This window comes from Tinamus guttatus, unplaced genomic scaffold (assembly GCF_059628265.1).
Source record: "Tinamus guttatus ecotype Peru unplaced genomic scaffold, ASM5962826v1 Tinamus_guttatus_pri_ptg000915l, whole genome shotgun sequence".
Lineage (NCBI taxonomy): Eukaryota > Metazoa > Chordata > Aves > Tinamiformes > Tinamidae > Tinamus > Tinamus guttatus.
Genome location: NW_028289449.1, coordinates 19,575 through 46,119, shown reverse-complemented (window position 1 = coordinate 46,119; position 26,545 = coordinate 19,575). Strand labels below are relative to the sequence as shown.

At 45.2% G+C, this 26,545-nt stretch overlaps 2 protein-coding genes across 4 annotated transcripts in view; both read right to left on the bottom strand.

The window, feature by feature from the left end:
* Window positions 1-1,217: 1,217 nt before the first annotated feature.
* On the bottom strand, window positions 1,218-3,466 carry TMEM97 (transmembrane protein 97). The gene is made up of 3 exons (XM_088537975.1): window positions 3,305-3,466; window positions 1,813-1,957; window positions 1,218-1,468 (listed from the first exon to the last, which is right to left on the bottom strand). Exons 1-3 carry the CDS (start codon window positions 3,461-3,463, stop codon window positions 1,218-1,220), a joined length of 555 nt encoding a protein of 184 aa, XP_088394101.1. The 5' UTR covers window positions 3,464-3,466.
* A 2,064-nt stretch (window positions 3,467-5,530) lies between these two features.
* The window catches only part of NLK (nemo like kinase), a 39,793-nt gene continuing 18,778 nt past the window's right edge, over window positions 5,531-26,545 (bottom strand). For 2 of the 3 annotated variants that reach the window (XM_088537996.1, XM_088537997.1), the window contains 10 exons: window positions 23,560-23,689; window positions 22,131-22,186; window positions 14,925-15,031; window positions 13,814-13,899; window positions 13,157-13,366; window positions 11,472-11,573; window positions 9,994-10,080; window positions 8,827-9,025; window positions 7,825-7,918; window positions 5,531-7,346 (listed from right to left, as the gene is read on the bottom strand). In XM_088537996.1, coding sequence (XP_088394122.1) covers window positions 7,292-7,346; window positions 7,825-7,918; window positions 8,827-9,025; window positions 9,994-10,080; window positions 11,472-11,573; window positions 13,157-13,366; window positions 13,814-13,899; window positions 14,925-15,031; window positions 22,131-22,186; window positions 23,560-23,689 — 1,126 coding nt within the window. In that variant the 3' untranslated portion in view covers window positions 5,531-7,291. The remainder of the gene's footprint in view (window positions 7,347-7,824; window positions 7,919-8,826; window positions 9,026-9,993; window positions 10,081-11,471; window positions 11,574-13,156; window positions 13,367-13,813; window positions 13,900-14,924; window positions 15,032-22,130; window positions 22,187-23,559; window positions 23,690-26,545) is intronic. The other variant, XM_088537998.1, reaches the window with a different exon arrangement.

The window sequence follows — 26,545 nt, the reverse complement described above, 5'->3', positions numbered from 1 at the left end:
TTAGTTGCTTCTGTTAAGTTATTTCTGCTCCCAAGAGCTTGTAACTCCCTGCATACTCATAATGAAGAATTGGCAAAATATAGTGTTTTCATATGTATAAAGACACAACACAACAGAGAAGCAGCAGTAATTTTTATCTATATTGATCAGATTTTCTTTTGTTATCCAGTTAAAAAGAAGACAAGGGCTGATTTATGAGTAATAGAATTAACCAATTACAAAAGTAGAAAACACAGCAGAAGTAAGATTAAATTCCATGTGAAGTATAAAGTCCAAACAGGTAGTGATCTTGAACTAGAATGCTTTTCTGAATATTTTAAGACTAGAACGTGGAATTGATGAAACAAGCTGTTCCAAGCCTCCTGTGACAAAAGGGGTGGATAGGACCAGTTTATATGAATGTGACGTTTCAGAAGAGAACACCCACGTTTTACAACACTGCAAGCACTTAGCACCTGATACTAAAATCAAACCTTATGTGGAAGTACCAACAGATGCGTTTTATCCTTGTCTTTAGACAACTAAATATGGAAGCAGTGACCTTTCAAAACCTGTAGAAACTTTAAATTAAACACCAGTGAAGTCCTGAAAAGCCTATTCTTTGACCTCTGAATTTTGGACAGATCTCCAAAGTTGATTGTTACGGATTGGATTGAGAACAACAACAAATCTCTACCGCTACGTAGGGTTTATTTACTGTAACTTTACAATCTAATGCAACATTTACTGTATAGACTACTGAGAGTCATTTCAAATTCCTTTTAGTTATTCCTAAATAAGCTTAGATGGAAAGCTAGGTTATTTAATTCCATACTAGAAGGGATTTCATCGGATGCGAGTACTTTGCAAATGCTTGTTTGAAGTTCTTCAAATTCCTTTGGGAAGAAGTGTGCCTTATTGTCAAAGTAAGTTAACTGTAAGCATTCGGAAATCCAGATTTTTGGGTCCAGATGTGCCGCACAGGATCGGCAGCGTGAGGGGCTGGGCTCCCCGAGCAGCGTGTGCAGAGACACCCCAGGGAATTGCTAAGGGAGCTCCTGCCAAAGCTGTTCCTGCTCCGGGCAGCAGCTCCGGGCAGCTCCGCCGTCTCTTGCAGGAGGCTGGTGCTTGGGTCGGGGCTGGGGCGGGTGGCGGGATTGGGCCTTGGTCCCAAAGGATTCGTTGAGCGGAGGCGCTAAGGAGCGAGCCTGAGTGCTGCACTGACGGCTAGAGCTGCCCTACTTCTTTTTCCTTTTCTCCACCTGGTTGTACTGGCGGCTGAACAGCATTGTGAAGAGAATCAGAAGCGGAATCAGCAAATATGGTGCATAGATAGATAAGAGAATCAGGCGTTCGCGCTGAGTCTGCGGACCCGAGTGCTCAGATTTCGAGAAATCGTGGAACAGGATATGAGCAAGGATGGGCAGCAGAGTTGTAGCTACGTGGCTCGAGTAGATAATTGCGGGAGTCCTTATCCACTTGCAGCCACCTGTATTGAGGCAGAAACAAAGCAAGGTCGAAATATTTTTGAAAAGTGCAGAATTCAGTGGCTTTTAAATTAACAGAGTAGTAACTTATATCTGCGACAGGCTGACATTGGCGCTGATTACACATAAATGGCTGCAGGTGACAAGGGCCCCCAGTTACAGTTTTTATTTCTGACAGGCCTTATCCATGCTGCTTTCTCTGATAAAACTTGCAAGAACATGGCACCCCCACATAGTGTGTCCCCAGAATTGCTTCAGATTGCTGGATAAACATTTATTGCTATACAAAAGCAAACGTTCTGCAGAAATGCTGCCCATGACATGGCCCTCCCACTTTTATACTAACCTTTTAAGAAGGCATATGCTGCAATGGGAAAGAAAGGCAATTGTAAGAAGGCTTCACAAAATACAAATGACTTAAACCACTCGGGGGGCTGCATCATCATTGGATCTCTAAAGGTGCCTGCGTACCACTGTAACAACCCTGTCAACTTAAGGAAAGAACAAAACAACAGATTAATACAGTGAGCATCAACTGCAACAGGGAGAAAAACGATGAACCTCAGCGGCCGCATGGATGAAGTCCGTCCTTGCAGTGCAGGAATCCCCGTGCTTGCTCTCATCTTAGCATGCACATCTTTGCAGTGTAATTTTGCCTTATTAGGGATTAAATGCTTGAAGTCTTTAATGTGATGAGTCCTTTCCTTAAAGCTGATATTCAATTACAGGCAAGTTTCCTCAGCTAAAAACAAACAGCCCCAAAGAACACACGGGAGATTGTGGGCAAGGGCAGCATCTCCCACGTCAGCCCTTGCGGCGTTCCCGTCCCCGGCGGGGCTCACGTGGGATCCATTCCCAGGTGGAAATGTAAATTCCAGCGTGGCTTCCAGCTGGACTTTGAGCCCAAAGACAGGTATTGAGACTGCTAGTTAACTATTAATTAAAAATGGTTTCTGTAACGTAATAATTGTACTGGATGGCAAAAATCAAATTAACTGAATGTGGAGCTAGTAGGGACTTAGGGCTGATCTCATTCTCATTACGAGTTGAATTGATAGTGATCTATCCCTCTAAGATTTTATTTGACTGTTACATTTATTGTCTTACATTATCTTATTCAAAAATCAGGAAACTAAAGATTTCTATTGATACCTTTGGATATGCCTGGTCTTGCGTTTTAATAAAACTTCCCTTCACATTTTTGTGAGCCAAGCCCAGGAGCACCGAGTAACAAGGGCGGTTACAGAGTGACGTCCAGGGCCGCTGCGTGGCAGGTCGGGCAGCCCGGCACCTTCCCGGGAGCTCAGGTCTGCCTTCCTCTGCCTGCAGAAAAATACTGCTCGGAAAAACATTATTGACACTGAATTTATGTGCCTTTCACTGTAGGCATTCAAAATGAAAGGACCAATATGCATACATTTGATTTGGAAATCTGCTAAAGGAAAAAAAAAAAAAAAAAGGAAAAGAAGAAGATACTAACAGCTACTAAATATACCAGTAAAATAAATTTATTCTACTTCCAAAATGAATGACTGCAAGAGAAAAATAAAAATCACAATGCAGATAGACGGATTGTTTTTTAGTACTATTTTACTTTAGGAAATTTGCTGCATTTTTTCTGCATTTCTTGACATGCTACATTTTCTTAAAAAATAATATTAAAAAAGCAGCAAGACCCATTAAATCAACAGAAAGTTATCCGTAAAATCCCTGCTGTTCAGAGCTCTGCAGCGATCCGTATCCGTCACCCCCCAGGCCCCCTCTCCCTAGAGCGGCTCCGGTGCCGCCCGGCGCTGCCGCAAACCCGGCCGAGCGGCTCCCCCGCGGCGGCTACTCACGCTCTCGGGGTAGAGGGCAGCGGCCGGCAGGAGCGGCTGCAGGTCGATCAGTAACGTGATGGGGATGTGCGAGAGGAAGTAGAGGCCGAAGAGCCACTCGAGCAGGCGCGTGGGGGCCGCCATGGCTGCGCTCCCGCCGTGCCCTCCGGCTCCCGGCATCCCGCTCGGCCCGCGCCGCGGCAGCGGGAAGGGCGGCCCACGGTGCAGGCCTCGCGTCCCGTCCATCCCGGGAGGCTGCGGCTGCTCGCGCAGGGAACGGCGCACGCACAACAGCAGGGAACGGCGCACGCACAACCACGCGCCGTGTCGCAGCACCTGGGGATAACAGCAGTGTCTGACCGCTCTGGAGCGCGGCCTCCTCAACCGCTCGATCCTGAGACACGGAGAAGCGGACACGTAAAATGTGTTCCAGTAGCTGCTAAGTTGCTTGTTATGCTGCTCTTCTGCTTTCCCAGAGCTTATACTCATTTCTCTCACATTTCTTGGCTGAACGCTGTAGCAAGCAAAAAGCATTTTAACAACTCTGTCCCTCACACACAACCATTTCTGACAGATGTTATTTATCCAAAAGAAGATGTTATTTATCCAAACCTCTGCCAGCGTCTTCACTGATCTACACTTAACTTCTGGAGCCTATGGGTGACTATATTCCCTCAGGCTCATCTGTAACATTGCGCCACAGCACACAGTGCAAGCCCTTAAAGGAAAATGTGGTGATTTACATCCACTGAGGATTCGGCCCTTTGAAGTGAAATCTTGTCTGTGTTAGTCCTAGCAAGGGCAGAACTGCAATGCAGAGGGGTTTCATACGGCGACCTGCAGACAGTGCTGCTCAGGGATGCGCTGTGCAAGACACCGACGGCTCCCTCTGCATGGCGCAAACACGGGGACCGCTGCACCAAAACGACACCGGGAAGCACCGAACAAGCCCGGGCAGCCCGGGGTGCCGCTAACCCCGACCCGCTCCCGCAGCGGGAAGCGCGGAGCTCCGTCTGCTGCTCCGTCTGGTTTGGAAGGCTTACCTCTATCGCAGCAAGAATTGAACTTCATCAGAAGAACAGCAGCCAAGGAACAGGAAAAGGCCAGCACAAATAAACAGCATTATTTAACCAATGCACCAGAAATACTTTCTCAGGATGCAGGTATCCCAAATATACAACTAGAATCGGATGCAAGAGAAAAATAATTAATTTTATAAGTTAATCAATAACAATTGATGAATTATATTTTATACATACCAGGAAACGGATTTGGTCAAAAGCTAATCTTGCTGAGTTCCATTGCATCACCTCCAAGTTGTACACACAGAAAGATTAGGCCTTCTAGTATTTGGATGTTTTTTGAAAACGTGTAATTTTAAACACATTTTGTTTGCAGTCACTATTTCTGTACTCTTGTCAGGGCACAATTAATAACAGGAGATACAGAAGCTGTATGTAGTGAGCTTACAGATCAGAAATGGTAAGTTCTAATTTACTTATAGCAGCAAACGATTAAAATGCAGCTCTAAAAACTACTGTCCATGCTGCAAGCTAGATTTTACTTACTGGGAAAGAAAGCAGCTCCCGAAAGCTCACATTTTAGATCATCTAAGGTGTAAGTGCATACATGTCCATGCACTCACTTTACTAACAAATTATCTTTGCCAGAGACAGCCCTAAGGAGCTCTCGCTTCCACTGTAGTTCATTACATAAAGAAATAAAATAAAGCAGAGACTAATTATGTTCTTTATATATGTGCATACCCGATTTTAATTACACACACTCATTCTGCAAAGTGCCTTGCCCACATCTGTGTCAAAACACCCTGAAAAGTAAATGTCCAGAAGACATTTTATTCTTCCCATGTTTATGAATGGGACCTACCCACAAAACTCTGGCAATTAGCTCCATAAAACATATGATTTTTTTTCATTCATGTTGTTACAATGCTGTTGAACGATGCATTCTTTGCAACAGGAGGACAGAAAACAGTGAAACCATATCTAAAAACAAATGCATGAACTCTGCAAACTAAATACCATCCACAGTGGAAGGGATCTCTTTCAGATGCCCTGTAAAGGGCGAGCCAGTTTCTTGCCCTGGTTTCATGAGCAAGTTTTGCCTTAACTCACGATGAAGCTTAAAGATTAAGTATGTATTTGATTACAAAGCATATATACATGTATATATAAGCATATCTGTGCGTGCGCATGTGTAAAAATCAAAACCAAGTCCAAAACAATATATTGTAAACTTTTTTTACTTGGATTTTTTCAGACATTATTCAATCAAGATTGAGACAGCTGATTCTTAAATAAAGGTGGGAGATCAGGAAGGAAATAGAGATAACACCACTTCTTTTTTCAAATGTCACATTTAATGTTTTCACCACTGTACTTCAAATCTACATTTTACAAAGTGACCAGCAAGTGTGCCACATTAACTGACCAACCTCTGAGATTTTACCTTTCATACCAGTGTCTTCTTGGGCTCTTTTAATTAAACATGTTTCTCATTCAAGTGAATTGAAATGCTTCAGTTGGTTTTATTCTCAGGAGCCTCATAAAAAACAAAGATATTGCACCATCTTTGTTCAGTAATTCAATGTTTTTCTCTTTCACAGCAAATAATTACTTCATTGAAGTTAAAACTTCCAAACATAACTTACTAATAGTCTCCAATTTCAGCTCAGATCACTCTTGTTGAAAATACTCTGCTAAATACAGATAACTTACAATAACTTTAACAGTTAATTGTCCATAACAAACACCACGGTTTTTCTCCAGACCAATGCTCAAATTTTAAGACCACCCTTCAGTATTTCTTTTGTACAGGTGAAAAACAGTCTTCAATTTTCTAGTCTTGTTTTAAATATAAAAGTTGGAAGGGACATTCAAGTTTCAAGTCTCCACACTGAACTTAAAAAAAAAAAAAAAAAAATCATGTGGAGGTAAACAAACCAAGTTGTATACTCCAGGAGGTAGAGGCCTTCAATTTGTGTTCATATATACATATGCACAGAATTCAGTGTTCCAACAGAAAAGAATTAGCCAAAAAGTAATAAAAGTTATTTACTACTGTGACATTTCAAGACTTCCACAGCTTTGCCTAAAGACACAAACACAATTAACATAATTCCCTATGTGCTTTTTTTTTCCTTTTCTTTTTTCTTTTTTTTTCTCAACTGTCCAGTGCAGGAAAAGTTCTCACAAAATTTCACAGACCTAAAATGTGCAAGCTAGTTCCTCTCTATACAGCAATGATGTCAGGGATCTCTGAAATTAGCCCATAAATGGAATTATTTACACACATAGAAGATGCATGCTGGGGGGTTTTATGTAAGAAAGAGCAGAAAAACTTCTAATAAAAATAGATTAAATATATATATATATTTATACTGGGTAAGGAAACAGAAGTTTAGTCTCTCCTAGTCACAAACTCATTCTCTCTACTCACAACATTTGATTTTAGAACAGCACACATCACCATCACAGCTCTAGTGAGAAGCTATTTATAGGATTTGATTATCAGGTGACGAGCCCATGTCTTGTGGTCACTGTCATCTGATGTGACTTCATGATTGGTCGCAGTCAAGTTTTCTGTATTCCTTAGTCTTAGAAAACCCAAAATCTTCAGGAATGGCTCAATATCAAAATGTATGTCTATCTTTTTGTACAATCTCCCTTCAATAAAAAAAAAGAACAAAAAACCTCCCCAAATTTGGTTCAATTCTGTTTGTTCTGAGCTGAGCCATCACAGCTGCACTAGAATTCATAAAACACGTGCAACTCTGGGTAAAATATTTTCTTCTAAAAGCACAACCACTTTACAAGATTAAAAGTCTAGTACATTTCTAAATATTATTCATATTGTACAAGTAGTGGTTGTTAATTTAAAACTTCATTAGTAAAATTACAGTACAAGCATGATTAACCTCCAGAATTGCAAATCCCAGACTCCAGTGGAAAGCTACATTACATCTTCAGTAGTATATTATCCTCCACTTCATTCCCAAACCAGCGGAGACGGCGGCATCTCGGATGGTTGAGCGACTGTGGAACTGGAAGGCAAGAGAGACAGAAAATCAGTGTTCACTTGCCACGGCTCACGGACAAGAAAGTTAATGCCCGACCCACCACGAAGACTGCAAAGGAGACAAAGACCCAGACCAGCAGCCAACGGCACCGGCAGCGAATACTCCAGCCCAATTTACCGACTTCTGGCGATTCCTCAGCTATCACTGTCATCCATTTTCATGTTCTTACAATGAAAAATCAACTTGGTGACCTGTTAATTTCATTCTGACAGGCTGATTTTTGTACTTGAATATGTTTTCAAAATTATTACTTGACATTTTTGCACATTTTACTTAAATTTAGCTTAAATTCAATCACTCATATGCTTGAAGTATTCTTTGCAGCAGTTGCCTACAGGTCTCCATGACTTTTATGCACATTAAATATAAAATATTTTGAATGTGTGATCTGTGTACTACTAATAAATGTGAATTAGTATCAGATGTGATTACATACAGTTACCTAATAAAGCTCTTAAAAGCAGCAGACTGAGGGTTGATGCAGAGAGGCACTCTGTTTCCTTTCTGCTGTTCCAAAATGAACTGATGAATTATTTCTGTACATGAGAGAAAAATAAAAACACCATAGCACATACATTAGCACTTTTTGCTTTAATAAAAAACTATATTTAATAAAAAACTATATTCCTGTAGTGCAGGAATATAGTTTCCTTCACTGAAAATATACTTTAGTAAGTATAAGGGAAGTTTTATTAACAAAGAAGAAAAAAAGAAGTTTTCTAGCTTTCCCACTTGTGATGGGACACGTGGAGGCTCGTGGCTGGCTCCAGGCCCGCAGGAGCTGCGGGGATCACGAGGGCAGCCGCGACCCAGAGCGGCTCCTGCGCGGCGGCCGGGACACGGAGCGGCGTCGGGAGCGGCGCTTGGCACAGCAGCCGCTTCCAAAGCCCTCCACGTGATCGGGCAGCACCACAAAGGGAGCGGGAGAGCTATGGAGCCACCCGGCTATGGAGCCACCCGGCTATGGAGCCACCCAGCTATGGAGCCATCCAGCTATGGGGCCACCCAGCTATGGAGCCATCCAGCTATGGAGCCACCCAGCTACGGAGCCACCCGGCTACGGGGCCACCTGGCTACGGAGCCACCCGGCTACGGAGCCACCCGGCTACGGAGCCACCCGGCTATGGAGCCACCCAGCTGTGGAGCCACCCGGCTATGGAGCCACCCGGCTGTGGAGCCACCCGGCTACGGAGCCACCCAGTTGTGGAGCCACCTGGCTATGGAGCCACCCGGCTATGGAGCTACACAGCTATGGAGCCACCCGGCTACGGAGCCACCCAGTTGTGGAGCCACCCGGCTACGGAGCCACCCGGCTACGGAGCCATCCAGCTGTGGAGCCACCCGGCTACGGAGCCACCCGGCTACGGAGCCATCCAGCCTCTGGGAACTACGAAAGGATGGAGCAGGAAGATAAACCCAACCGCCAAGCTTAACCACTGCTCACCTTTAACTTGCCGGACAGAACTGAGGTTCTTTTCAAAAGTGTCATCAAATTTGGGATTAGTGATGGGTTCAAAATCACTGGTATAAACTCTTCCAGTAGATGTGGAAAAACAGCATTTACACATACAAGTGTGGTAGCGCAGCCGCCCTTCGTCAAGATACGGGTGAGCTAAGGCATCCTTAGCAGATATTCTCTTGGACTGAAATATTGCATAGAAAAAAAAAGACATTTTCAGAAGCACTGAAACAGTCTAAAGAATACTCACCAATTTATCCTCAACTGTTTTATAAATCCCAAATCACAAACAGAAATAGCTCCTAGGAAATGTTTTTCCTTTGCTATCACTTTACCACTAGGGGGAACATTTTACTTAAAAACAGGCACCAAAGCTAAAATGACATTGACCTTTTAGGATAATAGCTAATGGTAGAAAATGCATTTAATACAATATTTAGAAATAGATTTTACTATAATTACTTTTTTCAAGATAGTCTTTATATTTAAAATATTATAATAAACAATCATCAAGAGTTTCAATGTTAGCAAATACAGTATTTTGTAGGTCCAAATTCTGCAAAACCTTTTAATGTGTCCTTAAGTACATGTCCAAAATAAAAAACAAATTTAAGCCTCACTGAGGACAGAATAACTCTGGATATGGCATCTACTGTTAAGATGAGATATCCAAGAAGTCTGGGAGCAGATTTTCCAAAGACATTTTGGTACAATAAACCCAAGAGATGAAATCAAAAAGCCACGCAGCAAATTTCTACTAGAAAAAACAGACACTTGGTGGAAAAAAGATCCCGTTGTGGAGATACATAGATTTTTTTTTTTGTCTGGAAAGACCATTCCCACCCCCACGTCTCCAATTAGACCTGCATCAAAATACGATGCTCTGCGACCTACACCGAGCTCGGAGCAGGTGGAATGATTCACAAACACCCCCAGCCCTCTTACTCTCTTGTATCTTTCTTCAAGAGACTACATTAAACCCCGACTCCAGGGGAAAATTCACTGTAGTCCTTTATAGAACTACAGTACTACATGGAGCACACTGGAAGAAAATCATTAAAACAGTCCTTACCCACAATATTCATTTAAGTAACGTACAACAAAACATTTGGTAAATCGAGAGGTATTAGGTTTATTTTAAATCAGGCTTACTGGATCAAAGACCAACATCCTGCAAAGGAGATGAACTGCTTCATGTGTAGCTTGACTGGAAAGTGTGTACAGGACAGGAAGGGATGGCTACGAGGGAAGGAGAGAGAGCACAAGCCGTTGTCACGTCAGCAGCGTCACAGCACGCGCTGCTCCACGGCTCCCGGGGCAGATCCGCTCGACGGCGCGCGCGCTCCTGCCGCTGCCAACCCAGCCATTCCCGCGGGCAGCGACCTGCTGCTGCTGCTGCCTCCGCTTCCTCTGTTCAAACAGCTCCCCACAACCACGTTAACAACGCTGGGAACAACTTCTGTCGTGCTCCCTTCAACCATAATATTGAAAAAGAAAGCTGGATGGGACCAGAACAGAATTTCAGTGCAGAATTTTGCACCTTAATTAGTATATTTCAATGTTTTTACTGGACAAGTCACTAACATTTTTATTTTACGTTTAAGTCATATGGCACACAAACTTCATGCTCCTTAATTGCCCGGTGTTTCCTGATCATTGTGCTATTCTTTGCCTGGGAATTGGGAAGCCTCTCAGAAGGTCTGCAACTTTCATTCCCTGCAAAATCCCTCAAAGTTCTTGAATAATTGTTTTCAATATTTATTGCAAATACTGTGCCCATTTTTCTAGCAGATTTTTATTTACTTATCTGTATGTACCTCTTTAAACCATAGCTGCTCAGAGAAGGTTTGATTATCCACATCATTTCCAGTATTTCATTTTTCTGATCTCAATCACTGCCAAATTATAGATTATTTTGCTTTTCTTTCCCCAGCCAATCCATAGCTAACTGAAAGTGACATCTAGTACAATTAAAATGACCTTCAGGCAGACAGTGTTTTAGATAGGAATAAATAGGGCAGCTACAACAGCTCGAAGGAGGGGGGTGGGAAGGGAGGCCTGGGCGGAGGTGACGGAGCAGGAGCGCCGGCAGCGCCGGGAGCGCTGGGAGCACCAGGAGTGCCGGGAGCACCGGCAGCGCCGGGAGCGCTGGGAGCACCAGGAGCGCCGGGAGCATCGGGAGCGCCGGGAGCACCGGGCCCCTCCGCCTCTGCCTCCCGGGCGGCTCTCGCACACAAAGGCGCCAGAGCCTTATCCATCCCGCAAGCCTCCAAGTGCAGCTGAGAGGGAAAAATACTGTGGAACAAATAGGCCAGATAAACCAGATTTTAACAAGTGGCCCTCCCCGGCACTTGCTGGGACAGCCTTCCCTAGAGGCTTGAGGTTGAGCAGAGCTTCCCGCGCGGGTCAGCTCCGCTCCCGGCCCGGCCGCGCTCGCGGGACGAGTGGAGACGCTCCAGCAGATCTCGCCGGGCACATTGCGCTGCCCCCGACAACTCCTAACCTCAGTATCCTCCAGCCTCACAGACTCCTTCGACTCAGAAATTAGGAAATCCTAATTCATGGATGGTAACGGGAGGACAGTCCTGACCAAGCGTGGGGAAAGCCAGGGGAGGAGCAGCCGGTCCTACCTGTTTATGAGGACCCCTGAGTATATGTGCCTTGGCGCCTTCACACGCCGTCCTCATGGCCTCCAGCGACGGTGTTCCCAGCAGGTCTGTGATCAAATCCAGCTGCGAGGACAGAGAGCACACACTTCAGATCACACATCCTAACGTTCTTCAGCAGCTTCTTAAGGAACAGGAAGGAATTTTAAAGAATGAATCTGGAAGAAAAGACTCCTTTACTGATAGTATAGCTAGAGAACATTAACCTATACATTTCGTAGACAGCAAAGCCAAACACTTGCAACTTTACTGAAAATGTCCTAACAGACTATAGAAGATCCAGGAACTCCCAACAGTCAGCTCTGTTCAGTTGAAGAGTCCCATGAAGAGAACAACATTAAAACACACATAATGCTGTTTAGAGTTATCCGATGAATGTCTTTGCACTTTAAATTTCAAGTAACATGGCCTGGACTATTAAAATCACGTATGTGTACAGCTTACTGGAATGCAGCGAAAGACTGAAGATTAGGGCAAGAAGGGTCATCAATACTTTTGAGATGGGAATGGAACAACTGCTAGCTAAATTTGACAGCTATGATTACATTAACTGCTTCTCTCCTGTGCAGCCTCTTCACAAAGATAAAATAGGGATGAATCCTGTGATCCTGTAACACACCAGCCTACCAGTGCTCTTTAAAGTGAGTAGCGTGTTCTTCCCACTGCGGTGACACGATAGTTACCACTAACAGAACACAGCATTGAGAAAAAATATACACACCCACACACTAACATTTTAAATATATGAATATTTAAAGTAGCATTATAAGGCAAACCACAAAAATATTATGTGCAAAAATAAGCAAGAAAAGTAAGGAGTTTGGAATGATTGGAATGTCTCCTTTAATGAAAGTTTGGAATGTCTTTCTTTTCTATTTCTTTATTTTCTTCTATTCATTAATTTAAATTCAAGCAGTCTCATAATTTTACCACTATGCAATTTCTGTAGATGAATTAATACTAAAAAGATTAAGGAAAACAAACATTTTTGACCGCACATTTTGCTTCACCTTTCACATAAACACCCCCTCCCTAACGCGCAGGGGCAGACGTCACCCTGGAACCCCCTGCACAAACCACCTCACGAGTGTCAGGGTGGACGTGCAGCGCGTCAGGCCGCGTACAGGCAGAATGGGACAGCCTATGCTGGTCTATGGGATGGTTGTATACCTGGCAACAACTGTACGATATACGAACAGATTTGATATGTTGTTAAGTACTTGAACGTTCCTAAAACGAAGCAGCGTGACCTATACTACCCACTGACATTTTAGAAAGTTCAAGAGCCAGTAATGTATCTCCAGTCAGATATTCAGAGATACTAACTATTTTCTCACATCTGTTGCTACAGAAAAGCCTGTTTGCAGCTATATCACCCTTAGCTTATCTCAATAAAACACTACAGTAGACTTCGGTACTGCAGTGGATTACAGGAGATTACAAAAAACACACAATTCAAACCCTAATGTTAATAACCGCTGCCTTTAATACTGTCTGGAAGCAATTATTTCAGCGTTTCAAAACACGGGCTTGTTGCCCGTGTGTAAACCAAGCCAAACAAAAGCAAGTTTGTGGTTCAGTATGCATCAATATGATTGACTTCAGGAAATTATGCAGCAAAAGATGCTTATAGGGAAATTTAATTATACCTGCTGAATGGGACTTTGTGCCTGAAACAAGATTCTTCGCCCAAGCAACTCTGCAAAGATGCAGCCTACAGACCAGATGTCTATAGCATTGCTGTAGTGCCGGCTGCCCATGAGGATCTCCGGCGCCCGGTAATACTGAGTGACAACTTCCTGAGTCATGTGACGAGATTCATCTAGTTCTTCCACCCTGGCCAATCCAAAATCACAAATCTAAATTGAGAAGGTAAATAAAAATATTAAAATAACCAAAATTTAAATAAATTTAAATATTTAAATAAATTAGTTAAGCTGATGCAACTGCATAAGTAAAGGGAGAGAAGGAAAAAGTTACGCTACTTTAATCCACATCCACTTAAAATTTCTACAGTTTTAACCCAAGTGCCCTCCGCAGTGTAGGAAGGCAAACAGATCACATTCAAGTCAAACACACAAAAAAGTGGTATTTCCTTTCCACAGATCTGGGGAGAGATAGCAGAAGGGGACAGAGAAAGATGGTTGTTTCACTTGTGATTTTGAAAGTATCTGCGGGATGTTTTCTTTTAACATGACTTTACAGAAAAATATTCATATTAAATGTTTCTTTTTAAAATAAAATAACATGTGATTTATAATGAACAGCACACACATATGCATATTTTCAATAAATTTAAGTAGCACCTTAAGAACACAGTTGCTGTTCACGAGTAGGTTCCCTGGTTTAATGTCTCGATGTAAAATGCCAGCAGAATGTAGGTATTTCAGACCTGAAATATTAAATGAAATTAAAATAAATACTTTTCCTCTCCTTAAAAAAAAAAGAAGAAAAAGTTTAAGGCTGACAGCATTTTCCTCAAAGCTCTTAAAGTCTTGGTCAACAAGAACTTGCCCATTTGCTCATTTTTACACAATTCTAATAGTCTCTAGATAGCCCACATTTCCTGCGTGCTTTTGTAGTTCCTAAAGCCAAAATTCTGTATTGTCTGTTTTGTTTTTCTTTTAATAAAAAGAAAGTAATAAAAAAGCAGCTCTCTAAAAAGTTTAATGGAAGAAAGTTAATCAATGGGAAGCTGTTTGTACACGTGAACTACAGGAGTACGGAAGAAATGACAATACTTCAAATAGAATTGGAGAGAGCAGATAAATAAAATTAAAAGGGGCAACACTGAGATCTCAGGTAAGTATCTGAGCAAACTGAACGAGAGTTGAATTAACTCCTGAACAAACTGCAGCTGGCAGCTCTGCCCTGCCGTTTTGCCAAGGGACTTGGGTGCTCCCCCATGGCAGACTCGAGAGCCCCGGGGGCACAGGACCCACGTGCACCTTCTCACTCATTCTGGATTTTAGATCGCTTTGCTCTTTATGAATGGGATCTAGCACTAATAAACTACCAGATAATATTGACTATTTATTTTCAGCTTATTCCAATAAAAACATCAAGTAAAACCAAAAGGAAACAACTGGGCTGACAATGACCAGATGTTCCAAAGTGGAGCACATCAGCGGACAGCTCAACCGCACGTATCCCCCCGCCAAGGCTCTAACAGACCCTCAACGCCCGCCTGGAGCTAACGTGCCGAGCGCTGCCGTCGTTCTCCAGGCGCTACGATGCAGGACAGCAGGGCTGCTATGCATTATAACAAGAATAATTTATGCTTGCTATTCGTTCTTAACATTTAATAATAGATTATGCTTCCACAGGAAACATTCAAGATGAGGAAGTCCTGAGAATAAACACTGAGACCAAAATATACTAATACTATGTAATTTTCATAATTTTGAAAGAAATTACCTCTTAAAATCTGGTAAAGAAAAACTTTGACATGATCCGAGCTGAGTGGCTGAGGAGAGACGATAATCTTATGGAGGTCACTCTGCATCAATTCAGTGACAACATATCTTCAATTTATTAGTTAAGGCAAAAGCAGAAAGTCCAGCATATAATCTCTTGTAACATTTATCCTAGCTCACAGGAATTCGAGCTCTTACAGGTCACAGGTAGAGAGTAACAAAGAATAAAGCTTCTTCACGAAACAGAGGTCAAGTTTCTAGTCTCTTACAAGGACAAAAATAAAAGCTGGGTTGTGAAAGAAAACAGGTTACTCAATAAAGCAGCATTTGCATTAATGTATTTGTTACAAAGTTATCCCCAAGTCAAATTACAACAGTCAAATTTCAAAATTACAGAAAACAAAATAAAATACTTCATAGAATTAATGACATTTAGAAATGTTTGGATTTTTCCTTCAGAACTGTAAGCCACAAATTAAAGGCAACACAGAGCAGACACATAAATAGACACGTTTTAATAGAAAACTGGCAACTGCAACACCAGGCTTCACCTCCCTAAATCTACACCCATTAGTACCCATTAGTTTAACTTCTCAAGCTCCACACGCAAACACACACAAAACCTGGTCATAAAGTGCTCTGAGTTATAACAGGTGAAGAAAAAAAAAACAGCAAAAAAACCTTACTAGAAACAACTGTTGGATGTACAAACCCCCACGTGGAGCACGAGTCAAGCCCCAACCATTTACACCAATGGTGCAAGAGGCTGTATATGCTCTGGCTTTAACTGAGGTAAGTGTACATTAAGAAGGGTATTGACTTTATTCACTAAAGCACTAGAAATACTAAATAAGGAATGTTTCAAAAATGGCAAAATATGGATAACACAACAAGCATGTCTTAACCCACAAAATCAGAATCATGATGTTCATTTCCTGAATATGTTGCGACAGTAACACACATGCAAAAGACCACTGAAATATTTAGGACACAACACTGCTAAATAAATCTTGATTTTGAACCTACAGTTCAGAATAATTTGAAGTAAAATCACACTTTCATTAAGGCTTGAATTTGAGATGTGGAGATGTTTGAAAACTTTTAAAAATCAACGAAACTTGTTAAGATAACAGAGAAACGCTATATGCTTACAAAGCCGTTTTTAGTAATCCTATTTGAAAAGGAAATCTCTGATCTGCTGCATTTATAACTCTCACGGCCGGAGAGGGCAAAACACTGTGTGGAGATGTTAATTTTTACCTTATGGTAACGTATCAGCGCCCTGGCTGGGCCTGCGGCCCTGGGCAGCGGACACGGCGCTGGAGCGAGCTCCATGGTGGCGGCCGGGCAGGAGCCCCGGGAGGCCGCGCGCGGAGGCCTGCGGAGCTGCGGGGCCGTGACGGGGATGCGGCCGTGACGGGGATGCGGCCGTGGCGGGGATGGGGCCGTGACGGGGATGGGGCCGTGACGGGGCCGTGGCTGTGGCGGGGATGGGGCCGTGGCGGGGATGGGGCCGTGGCGGGGATGGGGCCGTGGCGGGGATGCGGCCGTGGCGGGGATGCGGCCGTGGCGGGGATGCGGCCGTGGCGGGGATGCGGCCGTGACGGGGATGCAGCCGTGGCGGGGATGGGGCCGTGGCGGGGATGCGGCCGTGGCGGGGATGCGGCCGTGACGGGGATGCAGCCGTGGCGGGGATGGGGCCGTGGCGGGGATGGGGCCGTGGCGGGGATGCAGCCGTGGCGGGGATGCGGCCGTGGCGGGGATGGGGCCGTGGCGGGGATGCGGCCGTGGCGGGGCCGGGGCCGTGGCGGGGATACGGCCGTGGCGGGGATGCGGCCGTGGCGGGGATGGGGCCGTGGCGGGGATGGGGCCGTGGCGGGGATGCGGCCGTGACGGGGATGCGGCCGTGGCGGGGATGGGGCCGTGGCGGGGATGCGGCCGTGGCGGGGATGCGGCCGTGGCGGGGATGCGGCCGTGGCGGGGATGGGGCCGTGGCGGGGATGCGGCCGTGGCGGGGATGCGGCCGTGACGGGGATGCGGCCGTGACGGGGATGCGGCCGTGACGGGGATGGGGCCGTGGCGGGGATGGGGCCGTGACGGGGATGGGGCCGTGGCGGGGATGCGGCCGTGGTGGGGATGGGGCCGTGACGGGGATGCGGCCGTGGCGGGGATGGGGCCGTGGCGGGGATGGGGCCGTGACGGGGATGGGGCCGTGACGGGGATGCGGCCGTGGTGGGGATGGGGCCGTGACGGGGATGGGGCCGTGGCGGGGATGCGGCCGTGGCGGGGATGCGGCCGTGGCGGGGATGCGGCCGGGGCCGTGGCGGGGATGGGGCCGTGGCGGGGATGCGGCTGTGCGGGGCGCCGCAGCCACCACATCCCCGCCAAGCCACGGCCCCGCAGCTCCACAGGCCTCCGCGCGCACCCAGGGGGTCGGAGCGGCGCCATGTGGGCGAAGGAAGGAAGCGGGGCCCGGCTCTACACGGGCGAGTTGTGCGTTCTGCTCTACTCGCCCTCCGCGGCCACCATGGACGAGCTCCGCGCGCTCCGCAAACTCGTCCGCGCTGGGGTTTCTCCAAGGGCCCATCTCGACTCCCTTCCTCAAGCCAGCGGGACGCTAAGCGGGTCAATGCCGAGGGGTTTGTTCTCTTTAAACCTCACCCTCATCCCACAGGAGTCTACCAGACACTTCAAAGCTTCTTGTAACCAGCTCTGTTACGTACAAACTCGGAAATATTACAGCAAAGGCCGACCTCAGCTAAGACCTCAGCTGGCTAAACCTGCCACCTTCATCCAAAGCTCCTTGTTGTTACCGTTACCCACAAACAACCAACGAGCAGAGGCCCAGGGGCCCCTGGAGAGGCCTCACCTCTTCCCTGCCACCCGCACGAAGCTCCTTTCGCAGCTCCCTGCTCCGCAGCACGCGTCCTCCCCAGCCTCCCGCTCGGCTGCCGCGGGCACCCCGAGCAAAAACCATTTTATAAATTAAACACTGCCAAAATTTTGACTAAAAGCTCCTAACTTGGAATTGTATTCATAAAGAATTTATGAACATTTCTTCATAAGATGAAAAAACCCAACCCTGCAGCTTCATAAATTTTAGTCTTCTAATTTTTCTTTTCCCTTCACAAAGGCTTTCTTAAATATTCATGCCAATTTTTCAAAATTTGTTTTTTACTTTATGGCTGCAACATATCTTTACATTTCATTTTTAATGTGAAATATTCAAAAAAATCCCAAAGCAATGGGCTGCACTTTATTCTAAGATTTCTGTTTTGCTACGCCGCAAATCCTCCTAAATCTCAATCCCCAGCATAATGTCTCCCAGATGTCTCCACTAGTTGCCATGCCAACTAAAGCAGCTTAAATTAAATGAGGGCCTGAAATGGCACCTGCACCACTCCAGGTCTGTTGCGCATTAAATAAAGCTCTCTTGACAGGGGCTCAGAGGTGCCATTAACTTGCGCAGCAGCTATCTGATTATTGTCTCTAGATAATTTAATGAGGGTCTCTAAACAAGAGTGAAAGCAGCACTTGCTTGATGCTCCTGCCTTTTCCAAACGTGGCCGTTTCTCAAACAGCTGGTGCACAAGTGGGTCAATGACTTGACCATGGCCACTACCACAAATGTTTAACCAGAAACAACCAACACAAAAAGACTAACCTAGACTTAGGGGATTTCAATCAACCATTCAAACAAGTATCCACATTCTTCTTTTTTACGTACATACAAAATACGCTGGCCATGAGGTGGTCACTGGAGCTGTAATCGGCAGCTAAACTGAACATTACTACCAGATAAAAATTGCTGCTGACAGCAGTAATTAGTTAAGTAGCTGTATAAAATTAGAACTACAAATGTACCAATTTGCTCCAGAATAATTATCAAGGCAACTGCACAGCACAAAGGACCCTCACTTGCTCCTGGTAACTGGGAGACCTGCTGAATTGGTAAATTTTGCAAAGTGACAAGCAAATTCAAATAAAGGAATCCTGCGCCACAAAGCGCACTTTATTCCCCGGATGAATCAGGCCATTCTTATCGACGGCCGCGCTGAGCACGCAGCGCAGCCCGCAGCCCCGCTCCCCGGGACGGGGGCAGCGAGCGCGGACCCGCTCCGGGCACACGGCTCGACGGCCTCTCCGGCCAGAGTCGGTGTCTTTGTAAGATGTAAACTGTGCTCCGGAGCGAGTGGAAACGCTGGAAACGTCTCCAGCAGGGCCCGGTGACCCAGGAGCCGTTCTCAGAGGAAGGAGGGGATGGGGGACGCGGTCTGCAGAGCGCGGCCGTCAATCCCAGCGCTTCAGCACCGTTACAAAATGCCCTTAGTTACTTAATTATTTAGGTTCACGATTAACTGAATTTGATATTCAAATGGCAAATACATCAAGTGTTTATGCTACAGGGCATGTCTTGGAGCTCACAGTTTGGATATGTTACACTGCTTATGGACAGATGCAATTTCCAGGAGTAGGGAGAAAAAAAAAGGAGTGCGAATTAACCCACAAGGGTTGTGTGGTTATTTGACTAACCCACCTAGGCCCTCCAGACCAGCCCCATCTTCCTTAAACAGAACCTGAAATAAGCTCCACTTACAGTAAGTAGAAGCACATGCAACCAAAACACCTATTCCTTCATTCTTCTAACGAACTTAAGGATTATAAGCAAGTCTACTATGTCTGTACAACGCAATTATTTCAACAAAAAGGAGAGAGAAGAACAGAAGGCAAATAGTTTCCTACAACCAACATGATATTCAAGAAATTTAACAAATAAAAAGCACAATCTATAAAATATTGCTCAATATGTCTTAAAATCAGGTAACCATGAAGGAAACTAACATTTCTGTTTTATATACAAAACTTGGCAGTAGCTACACTAATAAAAATAAGCTTATCCCATTTAAATATTCTTGGTTGTACAATCACACAGAAGGCCTAATCCTTAACCTAGATCTGATTTATAACTCATATGACTTATTATAAAATGGGGACATTGAACTAGTGCAGATAACCAAAATCCAGTTTATAAAGATCGTCTCAGATGCTGCTGTTCACATAAAAGAAATATCAAAGGAAAGTCAGGGGAGCTTTATCTAATATTCATAGGAAAAAGCATCATACAGCACGTCCTACCCTTTCAGCCCATACGTTTGTTTGGCTGTCAATCAGCAGATCAGCCTGCGTTGCAGTTCGGATCACTTCACAAAACACTTGCTTTCTTCAGCAATCAATTCCAGGTATTATAAATAGATCAAACCATATCTCACAAAGCTCAGTTTATCTAAAAATAAGGAGTGACAATTTTCAGCCCATTAAATTTTTCTATAAAGTGGGTCAAGCAAAAAACAACTAAGATCCATCGCTAATTAAAAAAGAAGAACGTTGCCAAGTGCACCCATCGGAGCGGGCTGACTCGCTCGGGCTTCACGCAGCTCTGCTGAAGACACCAGGAGAGCAGAGCTCCCTGCAGAGCGCAGGGCGCGCGTCGGCGCCGCGCGGCGCTCACCCGGTCACTGCAACTGCTATGGTGCATCCTGGTAGCAGCACGAGGGACTCGGGTCTGAGCTACTGTCATGTAAAAAAAGGGCTTTTTAAAATATAAATTTAGATAATAAACCTACCTCCTCTAACAGAATACTTTTAATGTGCTTCTGCATATCTAAATGTGTATTTTGGAGTGAAAAGTCAACTGGTGTCTGTCCTACTTAAGCCTGTAAGAGCATTTCATTATGCTTTACCTAATTTACAAAGAGATTTTGGTAATTTGATTGGGTCGGGGAGGGGGGATATTTGCAAATTATAAACCGGGAAGGCAAAACAGCCAAAACTGTAGAAGGACCAACAGCAAAGTGAGATGTGACACAGCTGAACATGCTACAATTCAAGTGTTTGCATTCAAACAGTGCAGTAATAGTTTCATTTTCAGTGTTTCCTTTTGTAATTTTTCTAAGGGGACAGAAGTCTATCAGCTGGCCCCAGCTATACAACAATTCCCTGTCCCAAAATGCTCATTTGGTAATGGAAATGCCAATGTGTTAGAATATTTGATTATCTGCTCTCTAAAATGTAATTGTTACTTTTACACAGGATTTTCTGTCACTAACAATATATGAAAACATCTGAACAGTCCATAAAACTCTGCAAATAATTTAAAAAAAAGTTATGGGCACGACTTCAATGAGGACCTCTTTTTCTAAAAAAGTATAGAATGAAATATAAAATATAAATATAAAATCAAGTAATCTCACTTAATGCTGATTATAACTTCACTTTTTATTAGCTAAGAACTAGTTACCTACTTTCTAGACATTTCTCAAAAAGTAGATCTTAACATATTAAATATTTATAATAGTACAAAGAAGAGAGCAGATAGGGGGATTAATCTAGGGAGACAGCCTTTCTGTACCGTGCAAATCTGTACTTAACTCATTGCATTACAGAGCAAGTCTCTGGTAACCTAAGGAACAGGGTATTAACACGATCTGTTTTAAGTTACTGAACACATCTTCCTGCTAGATTATAAGCACGACTCAACTTAATGAATTACTTAAACTTTTACACAGAAATTCCCAAGTCCAAAATAAAAGACAACCCAAGCAAAGAGAGAAAAAGGCAAAAATAACTCCGAAAACCCTCCACAAAGCATGATGCATGAAACTACGCAGCAGAGAATTCAACTTTTCATGTGCTTACCCATCTAGATATGGTTTGGAACGGCTACCCCCGGGCTACCAGGGTACCCACAAGCATGAACCTTCCTCTCAGCTCTGCAGCGAGCAGCGTGCACGTCTGTGAGATCTGTCCTGATAAAGGGAAGGGCTGGGAGAGCCACAGCCCAACAGGTTTGCTGAAGCATCCAAGCAAGGTCAAACTGAGAGGGACATGAACTGTGTCTGGGGGATTCACCTTTAGGAAAGCAGCTCCTCTGTAAGTATTGCATCGCACTGGACATATCAGCTCCCTTTTATTCAAAATTTCACGCTCACGAGCGATGACGAGTGGCCACCCCGTACCACTCTCCTCCAAGGCTGACAGCGCTCGAGTTCTCGTCAGCGCAGCGTCGCCTCTGCAGATACAACTGTCCGGACACAGGTGCAGGGGTTTCCACTTCTGCTACCCAGATTCCACCAACTAGTTAGAGCTTCTAAGCTAACAACAATCGCACCTACCTCAATTAGGATGCTCTAATTAATGTTTAGGATACATTTCTTCAAAATAGTCAATGTGTGGAGGCTGGAGTATGTCGAGGGCAGAGAGTACCTAGGAAACATCACACAAGATCAAGACATACCCCAATGAAAGACAAACCTTTTAGAAAGATAATCAGACTGCAGTTTTCTTTTAGAGCTTCATTTTACTCTATCCCACTATACATGAGCACTTTATAGACCACCAAATCAGATGTTCTGTACCTTCAGAGTTTTCTGTTTTTTAATTCAACAAAATTTTCCCAAATCTTCAAGTACTGGCTTAAAAGTATAAATCTATCTACTCAATAAAATTGTTTTACTTCAGATATAAACAGATGTAATCATAAAATATTTGAGAGAAGTAAATCTAACAGAGAAATGCAGAAGCAAAACACTTCATACTTTGTTCTGCCTTCAACAAGGACATTTTGAAGCAAAAACACAAAGTTATTCACATTCTGAATCAGAATCACAGTCACTTAAACTCTCTCTGCAGAGCAAAAAGTTAGAAAAGCATCAGCAGAGAATTCATACTCCTTCACAGGAAAAGAATATGACCTTGATGCAGTCTTTTAGATCCTGTCCTAGGAATATTTATGACACTCGGGAGATGGACACACGTCAGCACTTCTCAGTCTCCACTTCTGACTGTTTACAGAAGCTTTTATTTAATTCTACTCCTCGCTAACAGTCATTCCCACAGTGCAGCTCCTGCGAAGCAGCTCACGACAACAGTTCCAAGGAAACGCGGCCCTGGCATTTGCTTCCCGAGGACCGGGGCGCACGGCAGCCCCTCCGGCCGCTCCTGGGCGCTCCTGCCTTGGGCAGCCACGAGCCGAGGGGCCAGGAGAAGCGCTGGGCTCCTCCCGGGACGCTCATCCCTGCGCTCCAGTGGGAGACGTTGCCACCTCCACAATTGCATTTGGGGAACAGATTCTCCAACTTTTTAATTTGCTTCAGACACAGTTGTCTGAGTCAACTCAGATCATTCTAAACAGTTTAACTCAACTTAGCAGATTTTACCTTGGGATTTGGGAGCGTTTGCACAACTGCTCTGCTGGGAAAATTGAGGCAGCAGCTCCAACAAAGGGGAGCAGGAGGTGCAGTAAAAATGAGCTTGGAAGCAAGAGCATCTCCAGCTGCCACAGACCAGAATTTATCTAAAGCCTAAAACAAGATTAGTTTGAAGTGCACTGCCTATGTATCTGTAACCATTTTCAAAGTGAAAGTATGAATACTCTTAGATTCTTTAGTCAAATATTTAATTTTTCACACAGTTTGCAACAGTAATGTTCAACCTTCCAGGAAATCTGACACCTGTAAAATTAAAAAGCTTCTAAAGCATCTTAGATATTCTATATCTTAAATGAAAAAAATAATTCTTACACCACAGCTACCACTACTTTACAGTTAAGCTTTACTAAATACTTCAAAATTACTTACATTGTCATGCTTAAAAAAACACAACATCTTCAACTCCCGGAAGACCCTTTTACAAGAGACCAAATTTTGGAAGACGTTGGGCATCTTTTTGAGTGCAACTCTCTTTCCATCTCGTGGATCTGTTACTGACCTACAGAATAAAAGATTCAGAACGTCACATACTACTGTTAGACAACTTTTCTAAATCAGAGAGAATTTTTAAGAGTTCTGATCATTCTCAGCTTAGAAGGCGAGTCAAGACATCGTGCAGTCATTGTGCAGCTTCCCGGCGGGACACGCACCCTTCCTGCCCGCGGACACAGAGCCCGGCCCCGAGCCGCCCCGTAGCCCAAAGCTGCAGCGACGGCTTCAGCCACGGAGCCTGGGCGACCGCAGACGTTGTCTTCACACCTTATTGAGAGTAAAATATTTCTTCAGTTACACAAAGTTGATTTTATTGGATCTACTGCTTTCTTCTTCCTTCGCAAAGGGGCAAAAAGTTTAATAAATCAGTTCTGACAGACACAGGTGAGTACAGTGCTCCTACCTGAGCTATCACTGAACAGCGTTCGCTCTGGAGAAACAACCCCACATGGTGCCTAAGTCTGCACAGATGTAAAACAGGTTCTAGCTACCTTCCTCTCAAAGAGTTTATGGGATGCAGCTATTATAGTTGAGGAATTATGAGGTGCTTTGAATATGGCAAGTATTTTAACTTAATTAGATTCTGAAAATAGACTTTTATAATAAGAACCAAAAATCTAGAGCAAGGAGTTGCTAGTGCCTCAATTCCCAGCCACGGCTTCCAGTCTCACCACAGAATAGGGTTTCTGCATCTCCAGGCACGAAAACCTCTCTCTCCTTTTTTTCCCCACACAAATTTATTGGAATAACCAAAGAAACTTTCTTCTGAGTGCTATATAGTCACCATGTAAGACTCTACATCCAACTATGGACCCCGATCACTAACTGGTCTTTAAAAAGTTGCTGGCAGTCCCATCTATCATGGGGCTGCCACGAAGACTACGCTGAAGGCTTCTCCGTTTGTCCCCGGTCCGTGTCGTTCTCAATATCTAAATACAGAATTAGGCAGCCACCTCCCTGGCAGATGTCCGAGCACCCCGTCTGTCACGAAACGATAAAACGCGGCAGCACCAACGCTCCCGAGTTGTTGCCGATGGCAGCGGCTGGGATCCGAGGAGAACGGCCCCGGCACGGCACTGCCAGCCCATCCCACCGAGTACTCGTGTTAGAGCTGTATGTAACACGGGGGAGCACGCGGGGGCAAGAGCCAGGCCGCGCTGCCAGTGCGAAAAGTAGAACAGCCTCACCTGGACAAGGAAAGCCGAGTTCATTGCACTGCTTTGGAAAAGCTGAGGATTCCTGGCAATTAAATAGACATATTCTTTCTACAGTAACAAATTTACAAAGTTATACTGAGAAAAACAAACAAAGCCACCCCAGCAATTACAGTGCAGATGCGAGGGAGTTTCCATGTTCCTTCTCGTTGCCGTTCTGGCGCTGCTGCGGAGCACGGCGCGCAGAGCCGCACGCTGCTCTCAGCGGGACGTTCGCAGCCACAGCAGGGGGGTCAGGGACGGATCCCGCTGACGATGCCCTCAAGTACCACTCGGGTATCCCGGACGGCCGGGCTTTTCCCAAGGCCGTCCCACCTGGCCCTTCATTCCCAAGCCGCGGGCGCAGATTCCTCCTCCCGACCCCTGCCGCGGTGGTGCTGCCGGTCCGGCGCTTCCCGAGCTTGAACTTTGCTTTAACTCATCTCTGCTCCGTTCGAAGGTGCTGCCGGGCAGACAACAAGTCACAGCACCCCCATTAACCTCCTCATGGCAAAACTCTGAATTCACAATTCTCTGACTGACTTTCTCTTAGTCTTTAGTGAAGGCAGCCAGAGCGAAGAGCAAGTGCTGCTACTAGATCTCCTAGCAAGGAAAAGAAAACATAATAGCAGCTGAGCTGGGCAGGGGTAAAACCACCGGGAAAAGTCACCAGCAACTGCTTGTGTAAAGACAGACACGTAAACACGTAGCCACCCGTGACCACAGACACGTCGTCGTCTGTACCGCGCTACTGCCTGCAGCACGAGCACGCGAATGGCCACAGCCCGTTACGGCACCGCGTGCTTTGCTGCCCGTTCTCCTCTTGTTTCAGTCGTGAAGCTTTACAACAGGGACTCCTGCTTAGGCTGCACCCAGAGCAATCAGCGTCTACATGTGAGCACGGTCACAACAGAAGCTACCAGTCCAGTTAATTAGTCATGAAAGAATAACCCATCCCGTCTGTGTTAACAAGCAAACAACACAGCACACATCAAATTAGAAACATCCCTGAAATTTTAGATCCTTTTGATATAATAAAACTTCATAAACAGACCAGGCACACCACGCAAATCCGATCTGCAAGGGAGAAGAAACTGCAAATGTGCTTGAACAACACACAGTCAACCAAGGATTAGAAAACCACGGAGCAGGGCATCGCGCGAGTGAAAGACGGTGTCGGCGAAGGCTGCGGAGAGGAGCCCTCCCGCTGCGGACTGCTCCGCGGGGCTCCCTGCTGCAGGAGGTGGCGCGGGGCCGCTCAACGGAGGGCGGCTACGGAGCCCGGCGGGAGAGCCGGCCCCGGCCCCGCTGCGGCCACAGGAGCCAACACCCCGAGGGCCCCGCGTCCCCGTGGCTGCACACGGGCAACGGGCTGGGTTGGGCGGCTGTCCCGGCGCCACGGACGCCCCACGGCAGCGCCCCGGCTCCGGACCTGCTCGCCGGGCCTGCGCAGGCTGTTCCTAACAGCCACGAGCTCAGGCACATTTCCTCTGGGAAACTTCCTATCTGCTTTCTTTCCAAACCACGCAAGTATAAATATTGCTCCAGTGTTTGACAAGAAGAATTATACAATATGTAACCAGATAGAGCAATAACACATATGGTTTCAAAGTTTGCCTTGTATCTTGTTAATGTTTTGAGGTAAAACTCACAAAGTGGCATTTCACGCT

What these genes read in the sequence shown, in the direction of transcription:
- TMEM97 (XM_088537975.1), bottom strand. Translation starts at nt 3,463, where the DNA reads ATGCCGGGAGCCGGAGGGCACGGCGGGAGCGCAGCCATGGCGGCCCCC. An exon ending in CTGCCCTCTACCCCGAGAGC is followed by an intron (nt 1,958 to 3,304) that starts GTGAGTAGCCGC and finishes TCTTTCCTTAAG; the next exon opens with TTGACAGGGTTGTTACAGTG. An exon ending in AGCATATGCCTTCTTAAAAG is followed by an intron (nt 1,469 to 1,812) that starts GTTAGTATAAAA and finishes GCCTCAATACAG; the next exon opens with GTGGCTGCAAGTGGATAAGG.